The sequence below is a fragment of the Bactrocera tryoni genome, chromosome 4 (assembly GCF_016617805.1).
Source record: "Bactrocera tryoni isolate S06 chromosome 4, CSIRO_BtryS06_freeze2, whole genome shotgun sequence".
Taxonomy (NCBI): Eukaryota; Metazoa; Arthropoda; class Insecta; order Diptera; family Tephritidae; genus Bactrocera; species Bactrocera tryoni.
Genome location: NC_052502.1, coordinates 77,852,322 through 77,873,246, shown reverse-complemented (window position 1 = coordinate 77,873,246; position 20,925 = coordinate 77,852,322). Strand labels below are relative to the sequence as shown.

The window sequence follows — 20,925 nt, the reverse complement described above, 5'->3', positions numbered from 1 at the left end:
TTTTATAGGAGTTCTGGGTATCACAACGGACCGACATTCGGCTGTCCATGTGCTATCGCACTTTTTAGAATCGAAAATTTAACCTAACCTAACCCAACTTTGTGAAAACTGGCTACGAAGACTACATATGATAGCGCTTAAAAGCAAACTTTTCTGTATCAACATACTTTGTGAGCTTTGCCATAAGCTTTTGCAATGATCCGATATAAAACCACCATGTAATGACTTTTGGAATTCGGAAACATAAACAAAAGCTGACAAATATTTCGATGGATTCTGCTAAAACGAGTGCTCTGAAACAATAAAAGCTTTGAAATTTTATATACACTGCAATGAAAATTATTTAATAATAGGTTAAAAAAGCAATTACCAGCAAATTTTAAGAAATTTGTTAAACACCCCAAATTCTAGATCTAGCAATCATTTGATACTAAAGGCATCTTTCTAGTGAAACCCCATAGAACAAGGTAATCTTCAGACTATTTTTGGTACTATTACTAATAACAAAACTAGCTAGCTCCGTGAATGTTTTTAGAACATTTACTAGTAAAAAATATTGATTAATAATCTAGCACGCAATTAGAATTCTAATTTTAACCACGTATATACATGACGAACAGCCTATCATTTTCGGATCTCTTAAAACGATAAAAGCTCACTCCATTCCACTTACCTAATCAGTGATCTAATAGTAAAAAATCCTCTCTTGCTTAAGTGTACTTGTTTAGCTTAAAAGTGGCTTACTCGAGCGTAAATCGCCCTACTTAAGTTCCTAAAGTAGACTAACCACTTAATACAATCAAAATACTCCATAAATCAAAATCCATAGAAAAACGCTTATCGTGCGCATTATGGCGAATTCCAATTGAGTTCTGAAACCATGCAAGAAGACAAACGCACTTCAACAACAACTCGAACAACGAGTGGCCAACACATGTAGCACGACATAGAATTTGATATACGATCGACTGCGAACGCGGGTAAACAATCGGTAGATCGAATGTGTGAAGCAAATGGAGTTATGTTATAAGTTGTGTTAACAACGAACAGCGAAAGATATGGCCGAGAGGTGCTGAATGTTGCTAAGTGGGGAAGGGAGCGTGCAGAGGTGGAAAACTTTTTTTGTTTTGAAAAAATATATATTTTAGTAGTCGAAAAAGTAGTTTCGTATTTTGAAATAAGTTGAAGTTTGATTCCAAATACGAAAAGACTTTTTCGACAACCATATTTTACTTATATATTTAAAAACTAGTATATAAGAAAATAATTTTTTTTAGATATAAATTTAATACTATTTGCAAATTTGTCGGCATTTTTATAACTATAAATTCCAACGCATCAAAATCTATGACCAAACGCCGGCTTTCACACAATGTATCCACGTATAGCCCCCTAAAGTAAAAAAAATTCCAAATATATTTGAAAAATTGCCGCGCAAAAAAAGAACGTGTAGATAATGACGGAGAACGGCAAAATGCACTTGACTCAGCAAACAAAATTTCATGATTTTCCATTACGTGTCAGTGCATTTTTATCTTTTTTGCTAGGCAATGCAGTTGGAGATATGGAAAAGTACAATGAGGGTATTCACGATGCATTAGAGTGTGGAAATTTTCAACTTTTCAAGAACTATAAGAATGTATAATTATTTATTTATTAGGAGAAATATACGAAGTAGTATTAAACCTAACTAACCTAAAGCCGTCGACTGTGAACAAACAAATGTCATAGGTTACCATAGTATAACCTATAAATTGGCGATCTGTGGAAATGCCTTGCCGAAAATTCAACTGTGAATTCAGTGCATTAGCTTAAAGTCTTTAATAAGGACTAAAAGCTTGCAGGCAACGTCACTTTATATACTAAAAATCACTATTAACCCAACACAGGCGCTTCAAGGTTTACTGCCTTAACAGAGTACTTCGCCCAGCTGCGTGAGTCACCCCAACTGCAGCTCACTGCCGACGTCTTTATCTCTATGGAAGTCGCATAACTGTAATCACTTTACATGCCAACAAGCTTTGACACAAATCTAATAACTGACATAACGAGCGACATTTTTCCGCGAAATGCCAGCAATTGCGTGCGGTGCTGCAGAGTTGTAGTTTATAGAATTCTACGCTTCGTCTTCCGCGAGTTCGCCATTTTTGAAGTGGCCACTTGAGTGTCGATTTATGTGATGTTATGTGATTTTGGCGCGCACATAAGGCCTTTCGACAAAGCGACAACTTAATCTAGCGGACAATTATTTTTAATGTTTACTATTTTATGCTGAGATTTAATGATTAGAAGTGAGGAATTTATGAACTGCGAATGTTTGCACAAAATTATGCATTAGTTGCATTGAATGTGGACATTTTACTATAGAAGGACGATACAAAGGCAGGCTATGGATCTTTTCAGGCGGTTATAGAAGGCGCTTAACTCACGATAATTATGCTTAAAGCGATTATTACTGCTTCCGTTTGAAGGTGGCATCCTAGAAAGTCTTCCATTTCGAATATTCTCAGTTCTGATTTATCAAAACTAAAATAAACATAGAAAATTTCCTCAATTACAATTGCATATCTTTTCCCCGCCCGAGCTCTGAGCTGTGCCCTACCTCTGCTGTTACTTTCGTAGCTAACTACTTCCGCTGATGAAAACCGGAATAATGAGCTAATCCGAAGGCAAAACGATGCTCATTGTCTTTTTTGACATCAAAGGCATCTTCCACAATGAATTTGTTCCTCCTGGACAAACCGTCAACGCTAAGTTTTACGTGGAAGTCCTCAAGAGACTCAAGCGAAGGGTCAATCGGGTCCGACAAGACAGCGATCAAGGCCGGCATCCCAACGCTTCCGCATCCGCTCTACAGCGCAATAAAAGAGAATCCAAGTAGCATTCTCCTCGGCTCTCAAGGCTATTCCGGAGAATGACTTCCGTGACATTTTCAATGCTTGGAAATCCCGCTGGCAGCGCTGCGTCGACGCAGAAAGAGCTTATTTTGAAAGTTTTTAAAGAATTGTAATGATTGGTTCAATAATTTTTTTTAAATCGAATCAGTTCTATTACTTTCCGGTCCCCGTAGTAGACTTGTTGCTCAAAGTTCTGAAAGTTCGATAACTTTCGAATTTTTTTATGAATACTCAGAACCTTACCGTACCGCTTTGCCGACATAGAAGAGACTGTTTTGGGAATCTTCTAGTCTTTCGAACATTGTGCTCTAGAAGTTCTACCCTAAAATGCGGAAACGTCCGGAAATTTTTAAGGCTACTTAGAACTTCTCATTCAAAATTAAAGGTTCAGCAGATCGTATTAAGGTATCGCTTTCCTTCCAGAGTCTCAAAAAACACAGAGATTCGGTATAAAAGAGAGCGCTTTCTCTGACTCAGTCTTTTATAAGTCCTAGACGGCTATAATACAGCAATAGAAGTTAGCAAGTTCATCTTCATAATCCATCCGAAACAAGCTTTGCTCACCGGCGGCCGTTTGTCTACACCTTAAACTCAATAATAACCACAACAACTTCATCAACGCAGAACACAAAATTCACGATCATTATCGTTATATTGGATGACAATCAATCAAATCGTAAAAATGCGTGAACACCTTATAAAAATATTTGTGCTTGAAAATAACTACAAAACCACCAAATAAAACTGAGCAGTCCCCACAGAGAGGATCACGCGAATGAGTGTAGTTGAAAGCCAAAGCAGAACGCTTAAATCCAATAACAACAATTCGAAGTAATAACAGTTGCAGTCGAAAGTCAATAGAGCGCGATAAGCGACAGGAGCAATGAGGAGGGAGACGCGGGAGGAGGCCCCCGAGTAACGACGGTGGCCAAAAACCAGTAGTCAAAACAAGCATTTATCCGAATCAAATGCTGGAAGTACAGGGTAATATGAACTTATCATACGGCCGAGTGCAGTTGATCAGCAAATAGAAGCAACAATAAAAACAATAAACGAGTGTGACGTTGGTGGGACAGCAGTCGACAGCGTCAAATTTTGGGAGCAGTTGATGGGGGGTTGCACAAAAGTCATCAAAGGTTAGATAGTTACTGCATGCGGGCAAGTATTTGCCTTGACAGCTTGAGCAAATAGAAAATAATAAAAATAAATTACAAATATAAATATAAAGATAAATAATAAATCGGAAAACCCAAATCAGCAGCAAAAAATTTGACAAAATCTGATAAACCCCATGCTGGTGATATGCCACGCTAAGGCAACGTCATAGTATTCAATAATCATTGTATTCCTCCGCGGTATACACACTCGCTGCTCACTCGTACGTTCGTCATTTGATCAGATGCCAAGCAGCGAGTTCTGGTCAAGTGATAAGCCTTCGTTTATTGTTATCCAGCTTATCACACGCATATTGACAGCGTTCATGATTGCTCGCGTATGCAGACACCGGCAAGCGATTGAATGCGGGCGGAGGGTCAATAGGAAACCGCTGGATTGAAAATATCAAAAAGTGAACTAAGCCCAGGGTTGTGCGCTGGGTTTGAGACCCACCACGTAAAAAACACCCCCAATGAAAAGTAGAAAAGAACCTCGGATGAGAGACCCTCCTTTTAAACTCGACTATAACCGCGTAAGCGGTGTCCACGCCAATAAGGAGGAAGCAAGAACTAAGCGAAGATTTGGTTTCATTTTCTTTCGATGATCGATGGGGTAGTGGTAGCGGACAGACCATAGTACTGCGAGTACTGAGTTAGTTTGGTCAACGATTAAGGCTAAATTTTAAGCTTTAGAAATCATTTCAACTGCCAGCTCTGAAAGTATTCGACGCTTTACCCGCTGGGGAAAGCAGAGGAAGAGGAAGACCTCCACTCCGTTGGAGGGACCAGGTGGAGAAGGCCCTGGCTTCGCTTGGGATCTCCAGTTGGCGCCATCTTGCGAAAAGAAGAAACGACTGGCGCGCTGTTCTTAACTCGGCTATAAAGTAAAGCCATGAAAGAAGAAGAAGACTTTGCAATACTCTCTCAGTTATTCCGAAATAATGTTTAAAAAACATTATAGGCTTCCAAAGGAACTAAAATACATCAATAATGGTAAGGCAAGCTGTAAAGAATCGTAATACCTTTTAGGAAACTCACTTGCAAAAACGTCTCTTCTTTTAAAATAATATTTACTAGAGGAAAATAATAAGGCTTATTGAGAGCGGTGGTCGAAGACTATTGATAACCTCGTCAGCGATAAACAATGACAGACCCGTTCCCACGACAGTCGATTCTACGTAACCGTAACGGACCCGGATTTTTTATCCGGTCAAGGACTGTCAACTCGGCAGAATTCTGCCGCTACAACAACAACAGCAATAACAGGTTGTTGGACTCACTTTCCAACAGGGACCACTTTCCCAGCACACGCGCAATTCCGTATGCGTTTACCGTACGTGTTGATAACACCTAAAAATGCTATTGTTGTTGCATTAGCATGACTCCATTGTTGTTGTTGTTGTAGCTTTGACTCGCTATCAGTTGCACAAATCAAATATTGATAACTACACATCGCCACCAAAAAGCCAACCAACAACATACCTATAACTGGGTAATGGTAAATGTAAACAAGACGCCCGAGGCCGGCTACCGAGACCACCACCAAGGCAAATAGCACAGCACCACACCACACAACAGCAGAGGAAAAAACAACAACAACATGGATGGCAGCGAGATAGCAGCTCACTGGTTGTAGGTGAAATCGTCAAAGGTGACAGACAGACGACCGCGATTGAATGCTGATCGGTGTCCCGGTCGCATAGTGGGCCGAACGAGGGGCGTAAAAAGGTAGTATACACGGTGTGCGCACGCTTATCAGCAGCACGTATCGGTGAGATATGGGCGCATACAAGCAAGCCAGCTGGATCTCATGGACGGACGTAAGCATATAGCAATTGGGTACTAATCAACTGGGCACTTTTTACACTCGCTTAAGTATTTGTTTATTGGTTAGTTGGTGTACGCGTGTGTTTCTAAATATGTATGGGTGACTTGCACCGTTTATGGCACCAGATTCGCCGTTTAATAGCACACATTTCGACTGGTATCGACGATTGTGGGGGCTTTCGAGTAGTGGAAAATCGTTGCGCCACCACTTCAAACGCGACCACAAACGCTAAAGCAAGCACTACGGGCAGCGCAGAAGTGATCAGCAAGGTTCTGCGCCAACACGAAATTCGAAATTCGAGATCGAAGTTCAGAAATCGCGAAGCGCGTGAGCAATCGGCGCGGGTGTGGAAATAAATTGATACAAAAACCAAACTTTCGTTACCAAATATTTATCAAACAATTAAAAAAGTGCTAATAATCTGGAGAAAAAGTGAAATATTAAAAAGCAATACCAAAATAAAATTTCAACTAAAATCTTAATAAATAGAAAAACCTATCAAATTAAAAGAAAAAGGCAAAAATAAAAAAAAATATATTAAATTTAAAATATAAGCTTAAAATCATTTTAAAAATTAAAATTTGAAAAAAATTTAAAAAAATACTATTTGAAGATTTTCTAACTTTTTTTTAATTAAAAAGCAATTAAAGCTTGTTGGGCTCCCTGCCTACAGTTTATGCGCGTTTTCATTTCTGAAGATTTACGACCGACAAATCTTTATTATACGCCTTAAAATGTTAGCAAAGCGGTGGAAAAGAAATAAATAAAGCAAAAAATGACAGGAATTGTTTATACGGTAGCCAATACAGACTATCAGTGACGCATAAAACAGAAGAAAACCGAAATAAATTTAATGATACAACTAATCAAGCGACAGCGCTTACGACGATTTACAATAGAAGTCTAAAGTCTTTGCAAAACAAATCAAATTAAAAAGAAATTAAAAAATAAAATTAAATTAATTTAGTTAAATAAAAAAAATTAAACTAGTTAAAAATAAAAATAAAATTAATAAAAAAATCATTAGATCATAGAAGCACCAACAAAATACTTATATAAAAAAATCATTCGTATTGCCGACGGCGCTTGCAAAACCATTAATTTGTTAAACATATCTTTGGTACATACTATATATTCCCGTGAAAATATAGAAGTATAATACCGCATGGTTAGCAGCGTAATCGCAGCGCCGCTTATGTGTCATCCTCATTAATTGTTAATTGGACAATTAAAAAGTGATCGTCTTCATGCGCCTAAACGCCTCTGCAACAGAAACGGCTTATAGTGCGTTTGCTGTTGCTGTCTGCTGCTGTCGTCCGTCAAATTGGTATTATAAATCGATTCATAGCAGTTACTATATATAAAAAATTTTTCACCGTGTTTGTGACTGCCTGTGGCTTGATATTGATTAGCTATTTTTCTGTAAGCATACATAGTTTGGTAAATTAAAAAAAAATAATAAAAATTGGAAAAATATTTTAAAAAGATATATTGGGTGGTCGAAAATGTCTTTTCATATTTCTAATCAAATTTCAACACTATATAGTATGACACTAGAGATATATGACTGCAACGACATCTATTGACAAAATACGAAAAGACTTTTTCGACTACCCGACGTATTTGTTAACATTACTGCTTCTACTTCACAGCCACCCTAAGGCTGAAAACAAATTTATTCCTGTCAGAACCAAAACTGTTTTGGAAAAAATAAGAAAAGGAAATATAAACTTGGCCTGTAAAGTCCTTGAACACAATTGGTTTCAGACTTAAAATTTAAATAATAGGATCTCTTGAATACAGAACAAACTTTTGTGGAGAGTTTTCTGATTATACATCAAGAAAAATATTTAACTGCGAACCGTTTACACTATTTCAATCACGATTTTTTTACCTCGCCAGCAAGAACCTTGGATTTTATAATTTAAGAAAAAATATATTAATTTTTGCGTTCGAAACCAGAGTTGAACAAATTCGGATTTTGAAAACCGGGAAAAGGTCCTGATGATGTGCTCTCACAAGATATTTCTGAAATGAGGGTCTTTGGTAAAATATATTTACGAACTTTTCGCGCTAGATTAGGTTAGGTTTCTGGATTGAACTTGCATGGAATATATGTATGTCTGAGCCATTAGCATATGGACTACTGAAGTTTTTTCTATCAAAAATGTATCACAAACATTTATATGAAGACGTCTTCAGCACATCACAAATCTGCTTAGTCCGTTCAGCTTACATTGACCTAAAAGCCTTCAAAAAATTTTTGTCACAATTCAATTCGCCTTTAATTGATGCTCGAACTCTTATAAATGTTACTCATTTATACTCATTTAGCCGCGACAAAGTAAAATGTAGAGGTCTTCTTCAATATTTCCAGGTCAGCTTAGATAGGAGAGGCATAGTAATGCCGCTGGTTAGACTACTCCAACAAATAGTAATGAATATCATGGTACAGCAAGAATCAAAGAATTTCAAACACATTCACGATGCTTAAAATTTGAATTTAAATTTACATTTCTACGATAATTATAATCGTTTTGTTTTAGAGTAAATTGAAAAATCCACGGCACAAATAAATGAAAACAATTTAACAAATAAAAATAGCGGAAATTTAAAATTATACAAATTTAAGAAATTTAGTGTAAATATCTGTATCCTCAACGACCGAACCGGGAGGCGTGGATTCTGGCTTCTAAGTAACGTACAGTGTTCAATATCGACGCAAAAAGTGTTTAAAAGTGAAATCTAATAACTCAAAAATATAAAATTAAAATTTCTTCCGCATATTTCTCGTCAAAATGGCTAACTACAATTCAAATTGTGGCTATTACGACGACTACATCGGCTATTATACCAACACGAATGTGTATCAACAGGATTATTGCATGCAACCCGAGTATGAATACAACAAACATGAATATGAGTGAGTATTTACACAGAACTACTATATAATCTGACACGTATCGAAAGACAAATGCATACAAGTATCATGTCACCTAGGTCATTACCCAGAGAAATTTTCATAAATCGAGGCACTGCAAACAACCGTCGGCCTTTTAACAGCACAATATTTTGATTTTTCTATAGCATTGAGAAAAAGTTATGGAGCATTGCTATAAACAGACAAAACCTAACATAAGAACGCGAATCTTTAGATTTCGAGATGAAAGCAGTGGCTTTCGTTAGAACAAATCCAAAAACTTTTCAACAAAACAAGGCATATATTTACATATAGACACCGCTTACGCGATTATAGCCGAGTTAACAACAGCGCGCCAGTCGTTTCTTCTTTTCGCAAGGTGCCCCCAACTGGAAATTCCAAGCGAAGACAGGTCCTTCTCCACCTGGTCTTTTACACGGAGTGTAGGTCTTCCTCTTCCTCTACTTTCCCCGGCGGATACTGCGTCGAATACTTTCAGAGCTGGAGTGTTTTCGTCCATTCGGACCATAAATCTTTCGCAGAACCTTTTTCTCGAAAACTCGTAACGTCGACTCATCAGATGTTGTCATCGTCCATGCCTCTGTACCATATAGCACGACGGGAATAAGGAGTGACTTATAGAGTTTTGTTTTTGTTCGTCGAGAGAGGACTTTACTTCTCAATTGCCAACTCAGTCCAAAGTAGCACCTGTTGGCAAGATTTCTCTCATCCAAGGCTGTTTGCGCTTTTTTATTGTGAGCGTTTTTTTACGTGGCGGGTCCCAAAGCCAGCGCACAACCCTCGCCACACAGTTTCAAAATTTGTGACTCAGCTCGGGTGCGGACGCAGGAAATTGTTGATATCTGCAGAAAACACAGTCAGAATCTCGGCTCCCAGAAAAGATAAAGACATTTTTTGCTTATATTCTTTCCATTTATAAAAACTAATCTGGGTTAAATTGGCCGGCTGTATTGCAATACATGAACCTACTGGCCCTAAGCCGGATGGCAGCTCTGTTTAATTTGAGCAGAAGTATTCGAAGGCTTTATTCGAACTTTAAGAGCGACTCGGTATATAATTTTAATACTCTATCTAGTTCGTTGGACTGCGAAGCTCATAGATATTTAAGACTGATTCTAGATAATACTTCACAAAGGCGTAGGAGGATCAAAATCCATAAGGTTTGCCTTATAAATGATAGTTCGGTATTGAGTACCAGTCACCTTTTCACAAGGAGACTGCAGCTGCGATTAGATTGAGAGAGATGTTCATCAGTGAACATGAAGAATAACTCTGAACCAGAGTCTATTTTATAGCAGCAAGGATTTGTTGAATTGAAAGCCAACAGAGATAGCGGGGAGGCTTATAAGTTCGACTTTCTTTTCGATTGACAAGCGCATACTAACGGCGCTTCACCCCGATCCAATGCTGCCACGCGAGCTCCTTGCATTTACATTGTTATTTTCCCATAATAAATAATAATAGAGCGACAATGATGACACTCGAAAAGTATAGCAAGCAAATAAATTCAAGAAAACGCCAAAAAGAATGGTGAAAATAAATATAAATAACAGAAAAAGCAAAGCAAAGGACGTATTAAATGTCATAATGTCAAAGAAATGAAGTAATGTGAGGGCAGGTGCATGCCGCGACCCGCCGGCCTTATCATGTAAACTCGGGGCAAACACGTCCCACACACACACACGCTCAAAAACACATTAGTTCGCATTTGTTGGCTGTTGTGACAGTGAAGTGCAACAATAACAACACAACAACAACAGCAGTAAGGCAAAGAAAGAAAGTATGCAGTGGAAAGTTAACGGTAAAGCTTCCGCTCTTGACATATGAAAATATCAATTTAAATGTTGAACAGGCAAAAACAAAAACAACAAAGTGGGAAAGTAGACAGCTAAATGACAGCCACGTCATGTTGCGAAGCGGAAGAAAGCATGAATCTGCCGTAAAAAAATCGGAAAGCAACTGTCATTTAAACGACCAAAAGTGTGTGTGTGTCTGTATGCACCTGCTTATTTGCCGCCCCCCTAGAGTTAGTTTGTGGCAGGCATGGAGAAAGCTATGAATCCTTTGGATTGACAGACGCGCAGTTCATGACAATTTTTTCACGATTTCCGACTGCTCGCCTCTGCTCGCCGAATTTTTCGCTTTTTAATGCAGACAAAACATGCAATCTGCTTGCAAAAACAATAACAACAACCTGCTATGTGGGTAAAAATGCCTAAATAACAGTAGTATTGAGAAAAAAACAACAACTCTTTCAAACTAAAACATTTGTGCGAGTTCCCAGGATTAATAAACTTGCGTCTACGACATGGAGAGCAGCAGGCAAGCGGGGGGATGGGAAGCCCACTCGAGTGCGTTCAACTGCCGAAAAAGTTGCAAGTTAATGAAAAGAGTTTATGAAATAAAAATCGGCAAAAATGAAATAAATCCATAAATGACGCTCAGAGTGGTGCTTCATTTCCAAATAAACCGTTTTTGTGATGGGCTCCCTTTCCCTTATGAGGCCTCCTGAATAAGTCAGTGACTTTTTGAACTTGGAATACAACACTGTTATTTTCAACTAACAGCTGTGTGTTTGATGGATAGTTTTCATAAGCTAACGTCTAATGTAGACTCTTCAGCTAAGATGTTAAAAATCTTCTTTGCGACCTCTACTCGACGTCGTTTTGGCAAAATATTCCGATTGTTGGTAAGAGTTTAACTACACACCCGAAAGATTAACCAAAATGTTGAATGTAAGAGATTTTGAGATCGCGTTGATGATAACACGATGATTTTTAGGCACTATTTTTTAACTTTTTCTACTTCACGTCCTTCACATCGAAATATCTAAGCGCATGATCTGAGACGAGACCCAGTCATATACATCGCAACTAGAGACAGGTCGCTATGCGCTTAGTCTTTCCATTGTATGCGTGGGACCCCTTGCTATCATTCCACAAATGGGTCCCGAGTCGGAGGAGCTTATCGCTGGAACATCGTGACCTAACCAGTGATTTCGTCGCATTTGTATGCTCTTAACTATGTCCATGTCGTCGTAGTGCTTATGTAGTTCGTTATTTCATCTTCTCCGATCTTCTTCGCTTACGCAGACGGCTCCAAAGATTTTGCAAAGAACAGTTCTCTCGAATGCTCCAAGTGCTTTCTCATCTCAGTTCGATGGCCTGGGCCGATGGCCATGTTTCTGCACGTTATGGACGGAATCTGCTCTCAGTTACCTACCGATATCAAAGTAGCATCTACTACTACCCAATATTTGCGTTCGTGATGAAGTAGGCACACCAAACCTTTGGCAACATTTTCAATGACTCCGTAGCCGTAAATCCATTGGAAAAACAAACTTTCAAAGAAGATCATTGTGCCTTTTTTCCATGGTAAACATCGCTAAACGCACGTCATAAGAAAACTGCCAAACACAAACTAATTGACATATGGAGATCAAACTTCACCCGAACATAAAAAATAAACCGACGGCATCGTGCTACAAGAAGCCTATGTTTGGAACCGACTACTGGTTACTTATTTTAACTGACTTATCGGACCGTGCTGGTATATTACTGTCTATAAAAATATCAGTGTGTGTATGTGTAGTTTTCCTTTCGACTTTTTTCGGCAATAAAATTATATTTTCGAACTTCAGATTTCATTGCACTAAAGCACAAATAACAAAATGGCAACGAGTCACGGCATTCAGATTCAGACTTCGGAGTTTGCTCTAACTTACGAAAATTTACTTGCCAGCAAAGTGCTAGCATAGTATAATAAGAAAGTTGCTATAAAAATAAAAACTAAATCGAACAAGAAGTTTTTTTGCCTCTCCAAAACTTAATTGGGCACACTTCGCCTACAAGTGCGAGCAAAAACATTGAATTGGCGACGAAAATGCTAATTGACATGACATTTCAGGCAATACTCGTATTAACAGAGAAATCACTTCGAAAGAAACATAAAACTACATGGCGACATGACTTTAAACGATAACCCCCAGCTTTGAGTTGTGATTCAGAGAAAGCACTTCTAAGATTTTTGAATTTCAAATCCAATCAACATAATCAAGTCAAGTATATATTAAGCAACTGGATCTACTAAGGAACCAAAAGTTTTTCATAGAAGCACTCACTCTCCAAAAAGATTGTGGATACCTAAAGATACCGCCGTGTACGAGGTACTTAGCGTAGGATCAACTCGCTCTGAAGCTTAGCAAACAAATCTGATGATTATGTTGCCAAATATAAGCTTTTTCATTTCAAATCACGATCGTATTAGCCAAACCGACAACACAATATTGTAGAAACGACATCCCAGAGTCACCAAAACTCAACCAAAGACCGTTGGTGTGAAGGAACTACGCCGAATACTTCTTTTAAAGTATCTAAAGTAATACTCCGCCCAGGTTCAGTTATAAGACTGAGTTGCCAAAGCTGACGGTTTTGAAAATTTTGTAGAAGTATAATAGTTTTTCTTATTGCGGACCTTACATTGTGTAGACTCTAATCAGTTTCCATTTAGCTCCAAAAGTGGCATAACATGGATTCCCATAAAACTATCTCAGTTTATACTGAGCAGCATTCGTTTACCATGAGAAGTTTTCGGAAGTATTTGCTTCTCATCTCTTCGCAGTCGGAAAAGTCCATTAGCATTAAAAATCACAAGATCTGACCAATACTTCTTTGCTCAGCTAATCCCTGATGGTCAGTCTATCATTGCAATTGGTAATCTTTTATGAAAAATGTTAGGCACTTAGTTTCCAATGCGAATAGACTTCAAGCTTGACCTTGAGACCTAAAAAGCTGATTAGTTGACGCGAACTTTCCTTTTTATGAATGTTCACACATATTTTCGTTGAGAGACTTATCTCAGCCAACGTTGTGAAGCGAGGCTGTATGAGAAAAATTTCTACCGTCTACTGACAAGTTAAATCGAAGAAATCAAGCCAGATTAATTGTTTTCACAATATGTACGATATGTAAATATAAATAAAATCTAATTACCTGAAGACGAAAACCAACAAAAACAAGTTTTCGCTAGTAAAAGAGAGACATTGAAAAATGAACTCAAATTATTCATACGCTAAATCCTTAGAAAGGAGACTGCAGAGTAAGATAGACTTGGACGCAGCAAATTAAGACGGATTTAAATACTTCAGCTTGATGAGTGTGGAGAATTTTAAATACTGTTGGAGAGGAATTAGCCAGAAATCAGGAACGAAGACTGAAGTAAGTCAACAAAACTAACACAGAGGGGAGGCGCGAGACGGAAAGACGGCTTATGAAACTTGTGCGGAACGGAGAAAAGTCTTAAGTCAACCCTCGTTCGCCGTCGTCCGTTGTCGGCCAAACAACTTTGTCGATTTGTTCAATAAAAACGCAATAAATAAGCATCAGCGGCAGGCGAGCAGGAAATGATTCGGTTGGAAAAGAGTTGCGCTGCGGCACAAGAAGAAGGAGAGAGAGAAAAAATCGAAAATGTCATCGACAACAAATGAGTTAAATGATTTCCGCGTGATTTTATTTCTTCTCCCAACCGGATGCGAGTTTAATACTCACACACTCACATCAAATATAGTCGCTTCCATCTGGCAAAGCGAAGCGTCTCGAAGCAGGAAACTCTTGTGGACATGGTAACATGCAGAGTATTTTTTGTAAAGTAATAAAAAATTTAAAGCAGGAAGTTGTTGTTGAGCTGCAACAAAACGGTATTGACAAATACTTGTGATTACCATTACGAAAGGATTGGAAAGAACTTGTGTGTAAGTGACATAGTTTTAAGCATCACTGCGGACGGAGGTGAGTGTGTATCGAATGTGAGTGTGACTAATAAGCTTACAGCAGTCGATGTTGAGGAAGGTAAAGTAGACAACACGGTTCCGAGGAAGTTTTCCGGAAATAATGCAATATTGCGCGAAAACGTCTGGAGCTCTGATTATATGAGATTTTTTCGATCCCGGCATATGGATACCCAAATAAAAACAATATGGGCTCTCAGAACATATTTAGTGCTTGCCAGAAGAGGGACTGACGCTTAAGTGACTTTCTTCCAAATCCTGAATTCAATTTAGTTGAACAGGCAATGAAGTCGGATGGAGCTCTGTGGTAGGTACAAGGAAATAAGAGAAAGACTACACTACGATACTGACTAGAGAGCGAGAGCCAAGCATTATGAGATTTATCATTAGCAGCACTCGTCACAATGGTTATTCAATTGTTACAGCGAGATCAGAGAAAAAAGCGGAATAGAAAGCGAGTTCATATAAAAAATTAAAATAACTTAGTTAATGATAATGCTTGGTGATGGATACTAGTCAGTCCGTAAAGGAAGTTTTACATTTTACATTTTATGGCGACACTACTTTTCAAAAGACGGCCAACCACACTGCATCCAAAGCTAGAATTAATTGGATCTCGAGGCCAGCGAGGGCTAAGCACGAACCTTGTTCACTCCATGAAGGAAGCTGCACATCTTATCTGGATTTCCGAAGAACTACCGACTCCGTTTCCAAACCTATGTAGCCACCAGCCACCAAAAGCCCCCGCACCGATATCAGAAGATACCATTCGATGGGCCAACATTCTTTACCGCAAGAAAGTTAGTTTACTTAATAAACTAGACAAGTCGTACAAGACTTATGTATGTTCTCATTAGAACCCGAGCTCCGAAGTTCCACTTTCGACATGCTTTGATAACCAGCTGACCCTCTAACTTCTTCAAAAGTTGTTCAGCTCAAGAAGGCTACTGTCGGCAACATTTTTTTTAATTGTCTGATGAGTTTTTTTTTTACATTTGCAACAACTTCAATCCGTCTCACTCTCAATGCAAGCCGCAGTTGTCTTGCGGCTCGCCTGAGCTCTGTTTCACAAAATCTGAATGAGTATCGAAAATCCCAGCGAATATAAAAATATTTAGCCAACAATAATGTTTCAGCTGCAATTTCTGCTTCTTCTTTTCAAGACATCACATCCACACAAGTGCATTCCTGGTATTCTTCGACCTAAAAAATTCCCACTGAACGCACCAAATTTGCCAAGCCTGTCAAAAATTAATTAAAACCCACAAAAACAAGCGACAATCAATGGCATTTAAGCAACAAAAAAGTGCGAAAGATAAACACAAATAAGTTAAGACTACAAAGGATTTGCATGGAGTCTTAGAAATCGCTTGTAAGCAGCGTCTTTAGTAAGCGGCACTATTGTGGGTGAGAGAAGGGAACTATTTAAAATGCCGTGAAAACAATTTACGCGTCAAAGCAATCGTCAAATCTTGCAGAATTCTCCAAAGCAAACACACACACACATACACACATAAAGACACAATTTTCGCTTGACACACTGCAACAGCGAATCAATCAATTATTTTGTGAGCTAAGACCGATTTAACGTAATGAAATTGCATTTAAGAAGTTGCCGAAGACGCATGCGCAGACAGAGCAAACGATTTTTGAGAGCGAGCGCACAGTTTTGTGGCATGTTTCGTAATCCAATGTTACGGCATTGATGTTGCAAAGGATCAACCGGCAAAAAAGTAGCGCTAAGGCCCAAACACTAGAGCAATTGTGATACATATATGTATGTATGCACATATATGCCTATATGATCACAATGTGTATGTATATGTGTGTGTGCACATATGTAATTGAATGTGTAAATATTTCTGGGCATTACTTCCACTTTGTCACCTTCGCATTGAAAGCGCGGCATCAATCAGCAGTGATCCGCACGGTCTTTGCCTTTGTCACACACACACACACAGAGTACAGCATTCAGTCGCTCACACGTATGTATATTCCTGGCTCTAAATGAAATAGTCAGTGTGGCGGCAATGCATTTGCAATGTGCAATTTTGGAACTTCGTTTTTGTAGTTGGCACTATATTCTAGTAGCTTACAAACACACGCATGCATATACACACACCTAACTGTATACACATATGTACATATACATGTATATACATAGGGAGCCGAACATATGTTAGAGCTCGCGATTGGGTTTTTACGCTTTGCTGCAACACATGTGCAATCGCTTGGAAATTCTAGTTCCGCCTTGGCCTTTGTGCGCGTGGTCGGTGCAAATAGCCACATTCACGTACACACAAACAAACACACTCATACAACGCCGAGTTACTTGTTGTTTGGCACTGTTATTGTTAAAACTATTATTTTTGTTATTGTTGTTTATATTGTTTTTGTTAAATGCTTTCGTTCATGTTGTTGTTGTTTTTGTTGTATACACATATTGCTGCATTGATACGAGGATAAACGGTGCCTCATATCGCCGGGCAATTGTAATTGGGTTTGTGCGCCTAATCGTCACATCTACCTTCGGCTAATCTCGGCTAATACTGTTTTCTCTGGCAGCGATCGGCTGCCGGCCAGTCTAGCAAGCATATAACGGTAGTGTTTGGCTATTTTTGTTGGAAAATGCAACATACAGACAAATTAAACGCACATTTTTGTATGTAAGTGTAAGTGTATGTTGGCTTCGGGCAAAAAATTTCGATTTCCCGCAAAAAAAAAAAAGATTTAAAATGTAAAGATAGAAAATTGCGAAGTTTAGATTGAATATTTCGCTTTTGAAATGATGATAAAATAAAAACAAAAAAACAGATTTAAAAAAAAATTTATATAAAAAAATTTAAATAAAAAAATTTAAAATAAAAAAACTTATTTTAAAATAAAATTAGTTGATTAAAATAAATTGCTGTAAAATGTATGAAACAAATAGAAAAATTAAACATATTTTCTAAGCTATATTTTAAGCATATAAAAATCAATTTTGTAACAAAAAAATTAAAATCGTTCAGTGTTATAAAAAAAACTAAATATTTTCAAGGCATAGCACCGAGGCTACAATACCCTTCCAAGGTGCGTTTCTTATAGCATATAAGAGCATAAAAAGCTGATTATCTTGATTTTGCTCGCTTATTTTGTATGGCAGCTACATATAAGCTGTTGTAGTACGATCTGAAAAATGTCTTCGCAGATTATACCACTGCCTTGGATAATAACCCATACCAAATATCTAGAAGATATCTCGTAAAATAAAATAATTTGTCATAGGACATGATTTCAATCGATCAATTTGTATGGTAACTATATGCCATAGTGATCCAATCTAAACAATTTCTTCTAAGATTACATTATTGCCTTAGATAAAAGCTCATGGCGAATTTCGGAAAAACATCTTGTCAAATAAAAAAGTTTTCCATACAAGCACTCGAATCCGAACGTTCAGTTTGTATGAGAGCTATATGCTATAGCGGTACGATATCGGCGGTTCCGACAAATGTGAAGCTTATTATGGAGTAAAGAACGGATACAAAATTTCAAGTCGATGTCTCATAAATTGAGAGATCAATTCGGGAATATGATCATTTATACAAATACTTTAGAGGTCTCCGACTTTTACTTCTAGGTGTTACAAACTGGATATTATTAATGTATTCTATTCATATTTTATCCAAATATTTGCAAAGTTATAATTAAAAAAATAGTTGAATGATAAAAGTAACTCCAAAAAATTTAAAATTAAAGCAATTAATTTTTCACTGGAAGTAGTTTAATGCATGAACTTTAAGACTGAGAGAATATTTTGGAATCAACCAATAAGAAAAAAAAATAAAATATCTATATCACAACTTTGAGGAGCAATAAATATTAAGGATCTTGCATGAAACTAGGTTATACACAGGTTATAACAGAAAATAAGAACAAAAAAGGAAGAAACGCAATATTCATTATTTTTTTTTTTAATTTTCTTTTCAAATTTTTTTTTTCAAATTTTTTTGGTTGTTTGATTTTTCCAAGCTTATGTTCCTAACATTCGGAATTAATTTGGAATTTTTGAAAAATATTTTGCTGCAAATTAAAAAGAAAATCACATTAGGGCTGATTTTTGTCAACAAATTTTCTCTCATTTTCATAAAATTTTACATTTTATAAACTCATGCTTCCAACAAACACCAAACAAACTTCTTACACACACTTCCTGCGACAACTTCCGCATGCTGTGCCCGACGCACTCGATTCATTTTAGTTAAGGATACCCGAGAACCCGCTGATTAATGAATATCGAGTACCCGTGTATAACAACAGTGTCCAACAACTTCAATTTATTGTCCATCCAATTGTTGTTTGCGTGCAAAAACTACACAAAAATTGAAACTAAAATTTCATTCATAAAAATCTGTTCAGCGCAAACACCTTGCCGGTGCTCACCGTCTCATATGTATATATTTATCCGTATGTATGTATGTATTATTATATGTATTTACATTTATTGACTCGCAGTCAGTGATTTGGAATAACCTTTCGCATATGGCGATCGGTGCAAGGCATACTTTGGCCAAACAATGAAGAATCACTGGGAACCTGCTGTGCCTTTGAATTCGCAGGATATGCGATATTCGAGCGACTGACTCTTATCGTTAACGGTGTCTCTTCTACATAGGTGCGAAAGGTGAGCAAGCACACACCAACAAACAAACAGATGTATGTATTTGTAGTTCAGACTTCATTCATGAGCCATTTGGGCAGAAGACACATACATATGTGCATATGTATGTAGGTAATTTATATATAGAAAATTACATACACACACGCACACACATAAATACTTACATATACACGCCTAAAAGTAACAAATTTCATATGTCCTTTGTTTATGTGATTTCGTTTGTGGGCGATTTTACTATTTTTTCTCAAATTGTTGTTGTTTTCTGCAATAATTTGTTCACTTTTTGTTGTTGTTATTTTTAGACATTGTAATTCATTCCATTTACGCTACTTATGACACATTAAAGTGCCGCTTGTCATTGTATGCGTACGTTGCCATACGGCCAATGCTCCCTCCCGCACCTCTAGACAGGCTCCGCCGGCCACGGATCACTCTCCCTCACTTTTTTCAAGCGCATGTTTATTTGCTTTTGAAATTTGGATTTGAGCTCTTTTGTTTGCCACAAATTGGATTTTTCTTGCTTTTTGTTTGTTGTATTTTGTTGTTATTTTGGAATATTTATTTATTTTCGAAAACGAAATGGATTTGCTCTAATTGAATTTAATTTGTGCCCACTGTGTGCGTTGAATAGAGAATGGATATATCCACCTTTAAGTGGTCTGGTTTTATAAAAAAAAAACAAATGTTTGGTGTTGTTGTTTACAAAATTTTTCGAAAACAAAGTTTTTGAGTGACTACAAAAATCAGCAAAAGAAATTGTGATCGCGATACTGTATGTAAGCATGATAAGCCAACTTAAAACCCTTCTTGTGCAATAGAATTCAAACTCTCCACTAATAATATGCAATCTCTCCACTACTCTCCCTGGTTGTTGTTATTATACTTAGCAGCAGAAAAGATTCTTGAAATAAATTTGAAGAATTCTGGCGAATTGGCAGTCATTGGCCGGACAAAAATCCGGGACCGTTCCGTTTATGTAGACCTGACCATAGTAGGAACCCTCCCTAGTCACTGCACTCTCCTCTTTTTAATCGTGAAAACTAAGAACGGTAGATGTTATACCTAGAACCCCCTAATAAATAAATGAGAACTACATCCACGTTTCAGGTTTAGATCGAGTCATGTCACGAGTCGTCTAAAGAATACAGAGCTTGAGAGAACACCTAACAACTTGGTTTAGTACAAAGCGCTTCAAGTGTCAGACGAGTCGATTTATCAGTACTAGAAGTTCGATTTATTTGTAGGTGAGAGTTCATAATACCAAGAAGTAAGCCACTACCACTAATGCTCGAAAATTCTCCGAAAAAATGCGGAGACTAACTAGTAACCGATGCCCAGACCAAACTTAAATTATGGAGTGACAACTTCTCCAGCCTGCTGAATGGCAGTGAAAGCATAACGAAAGGAGAAAGCGAACCTGATTCCACAATGGCGATGGAGGAGACGTGCCATTGCCCGACCATGACGAAGTTCGAATAGCAATTACCCGTCTGAAGAACAACAAAGCGGCGGGGGCCGATGTATTGCCAGCCGAGCTATTCAAACACTGCGTCACTTCGTTGATTTCAAAGCAACTTTTAACAGCACGAAAAGGAGCTGCCTTTTTGCCGCGATGTCTGAATTTGCTATCCCCGCAAAAGTAATACGGTTGTGTAAG

General features: G+C 37.8%; 1 protein-coding gene and 1 long non-coding RNA gene across 3 annotated transcripts in view; one reads left to right on the top strand and one right to left on the bottom strand.

Moving 5' to 3' along the window:
• The window catches only part of LOC120774188, a 102,509-nt gene that overhangs the window by 33,423 nt on the left and 48,161 nt on the right, over window positions 1-20,925 (bottom strand). The gene's annotated exons all lie outside the window — the stretch shown is intronic.
• Window positions 6,894-20,925, top strand: part of LOC120774186 (homeobox protein vnd) — a 34,315-nt gene continuing 20,283 nt past the window's right edge. The window contains exons 1-2 of the mRNA XM_040103614.1: window positions 6,894-7,206; window positions 8,512-8,802. Of these exons, the coding sequence (XP_039959548.1) occupies window positions 8,678-8,802 (125 nt within the window). The 5' untranslated portion in view covers window positions 6,894-7,206; window positions 8,512-8,677. The remainder of the gene's footprint in view (window positions 7,207-8,511; window positions 8,803-20,925) is intronic.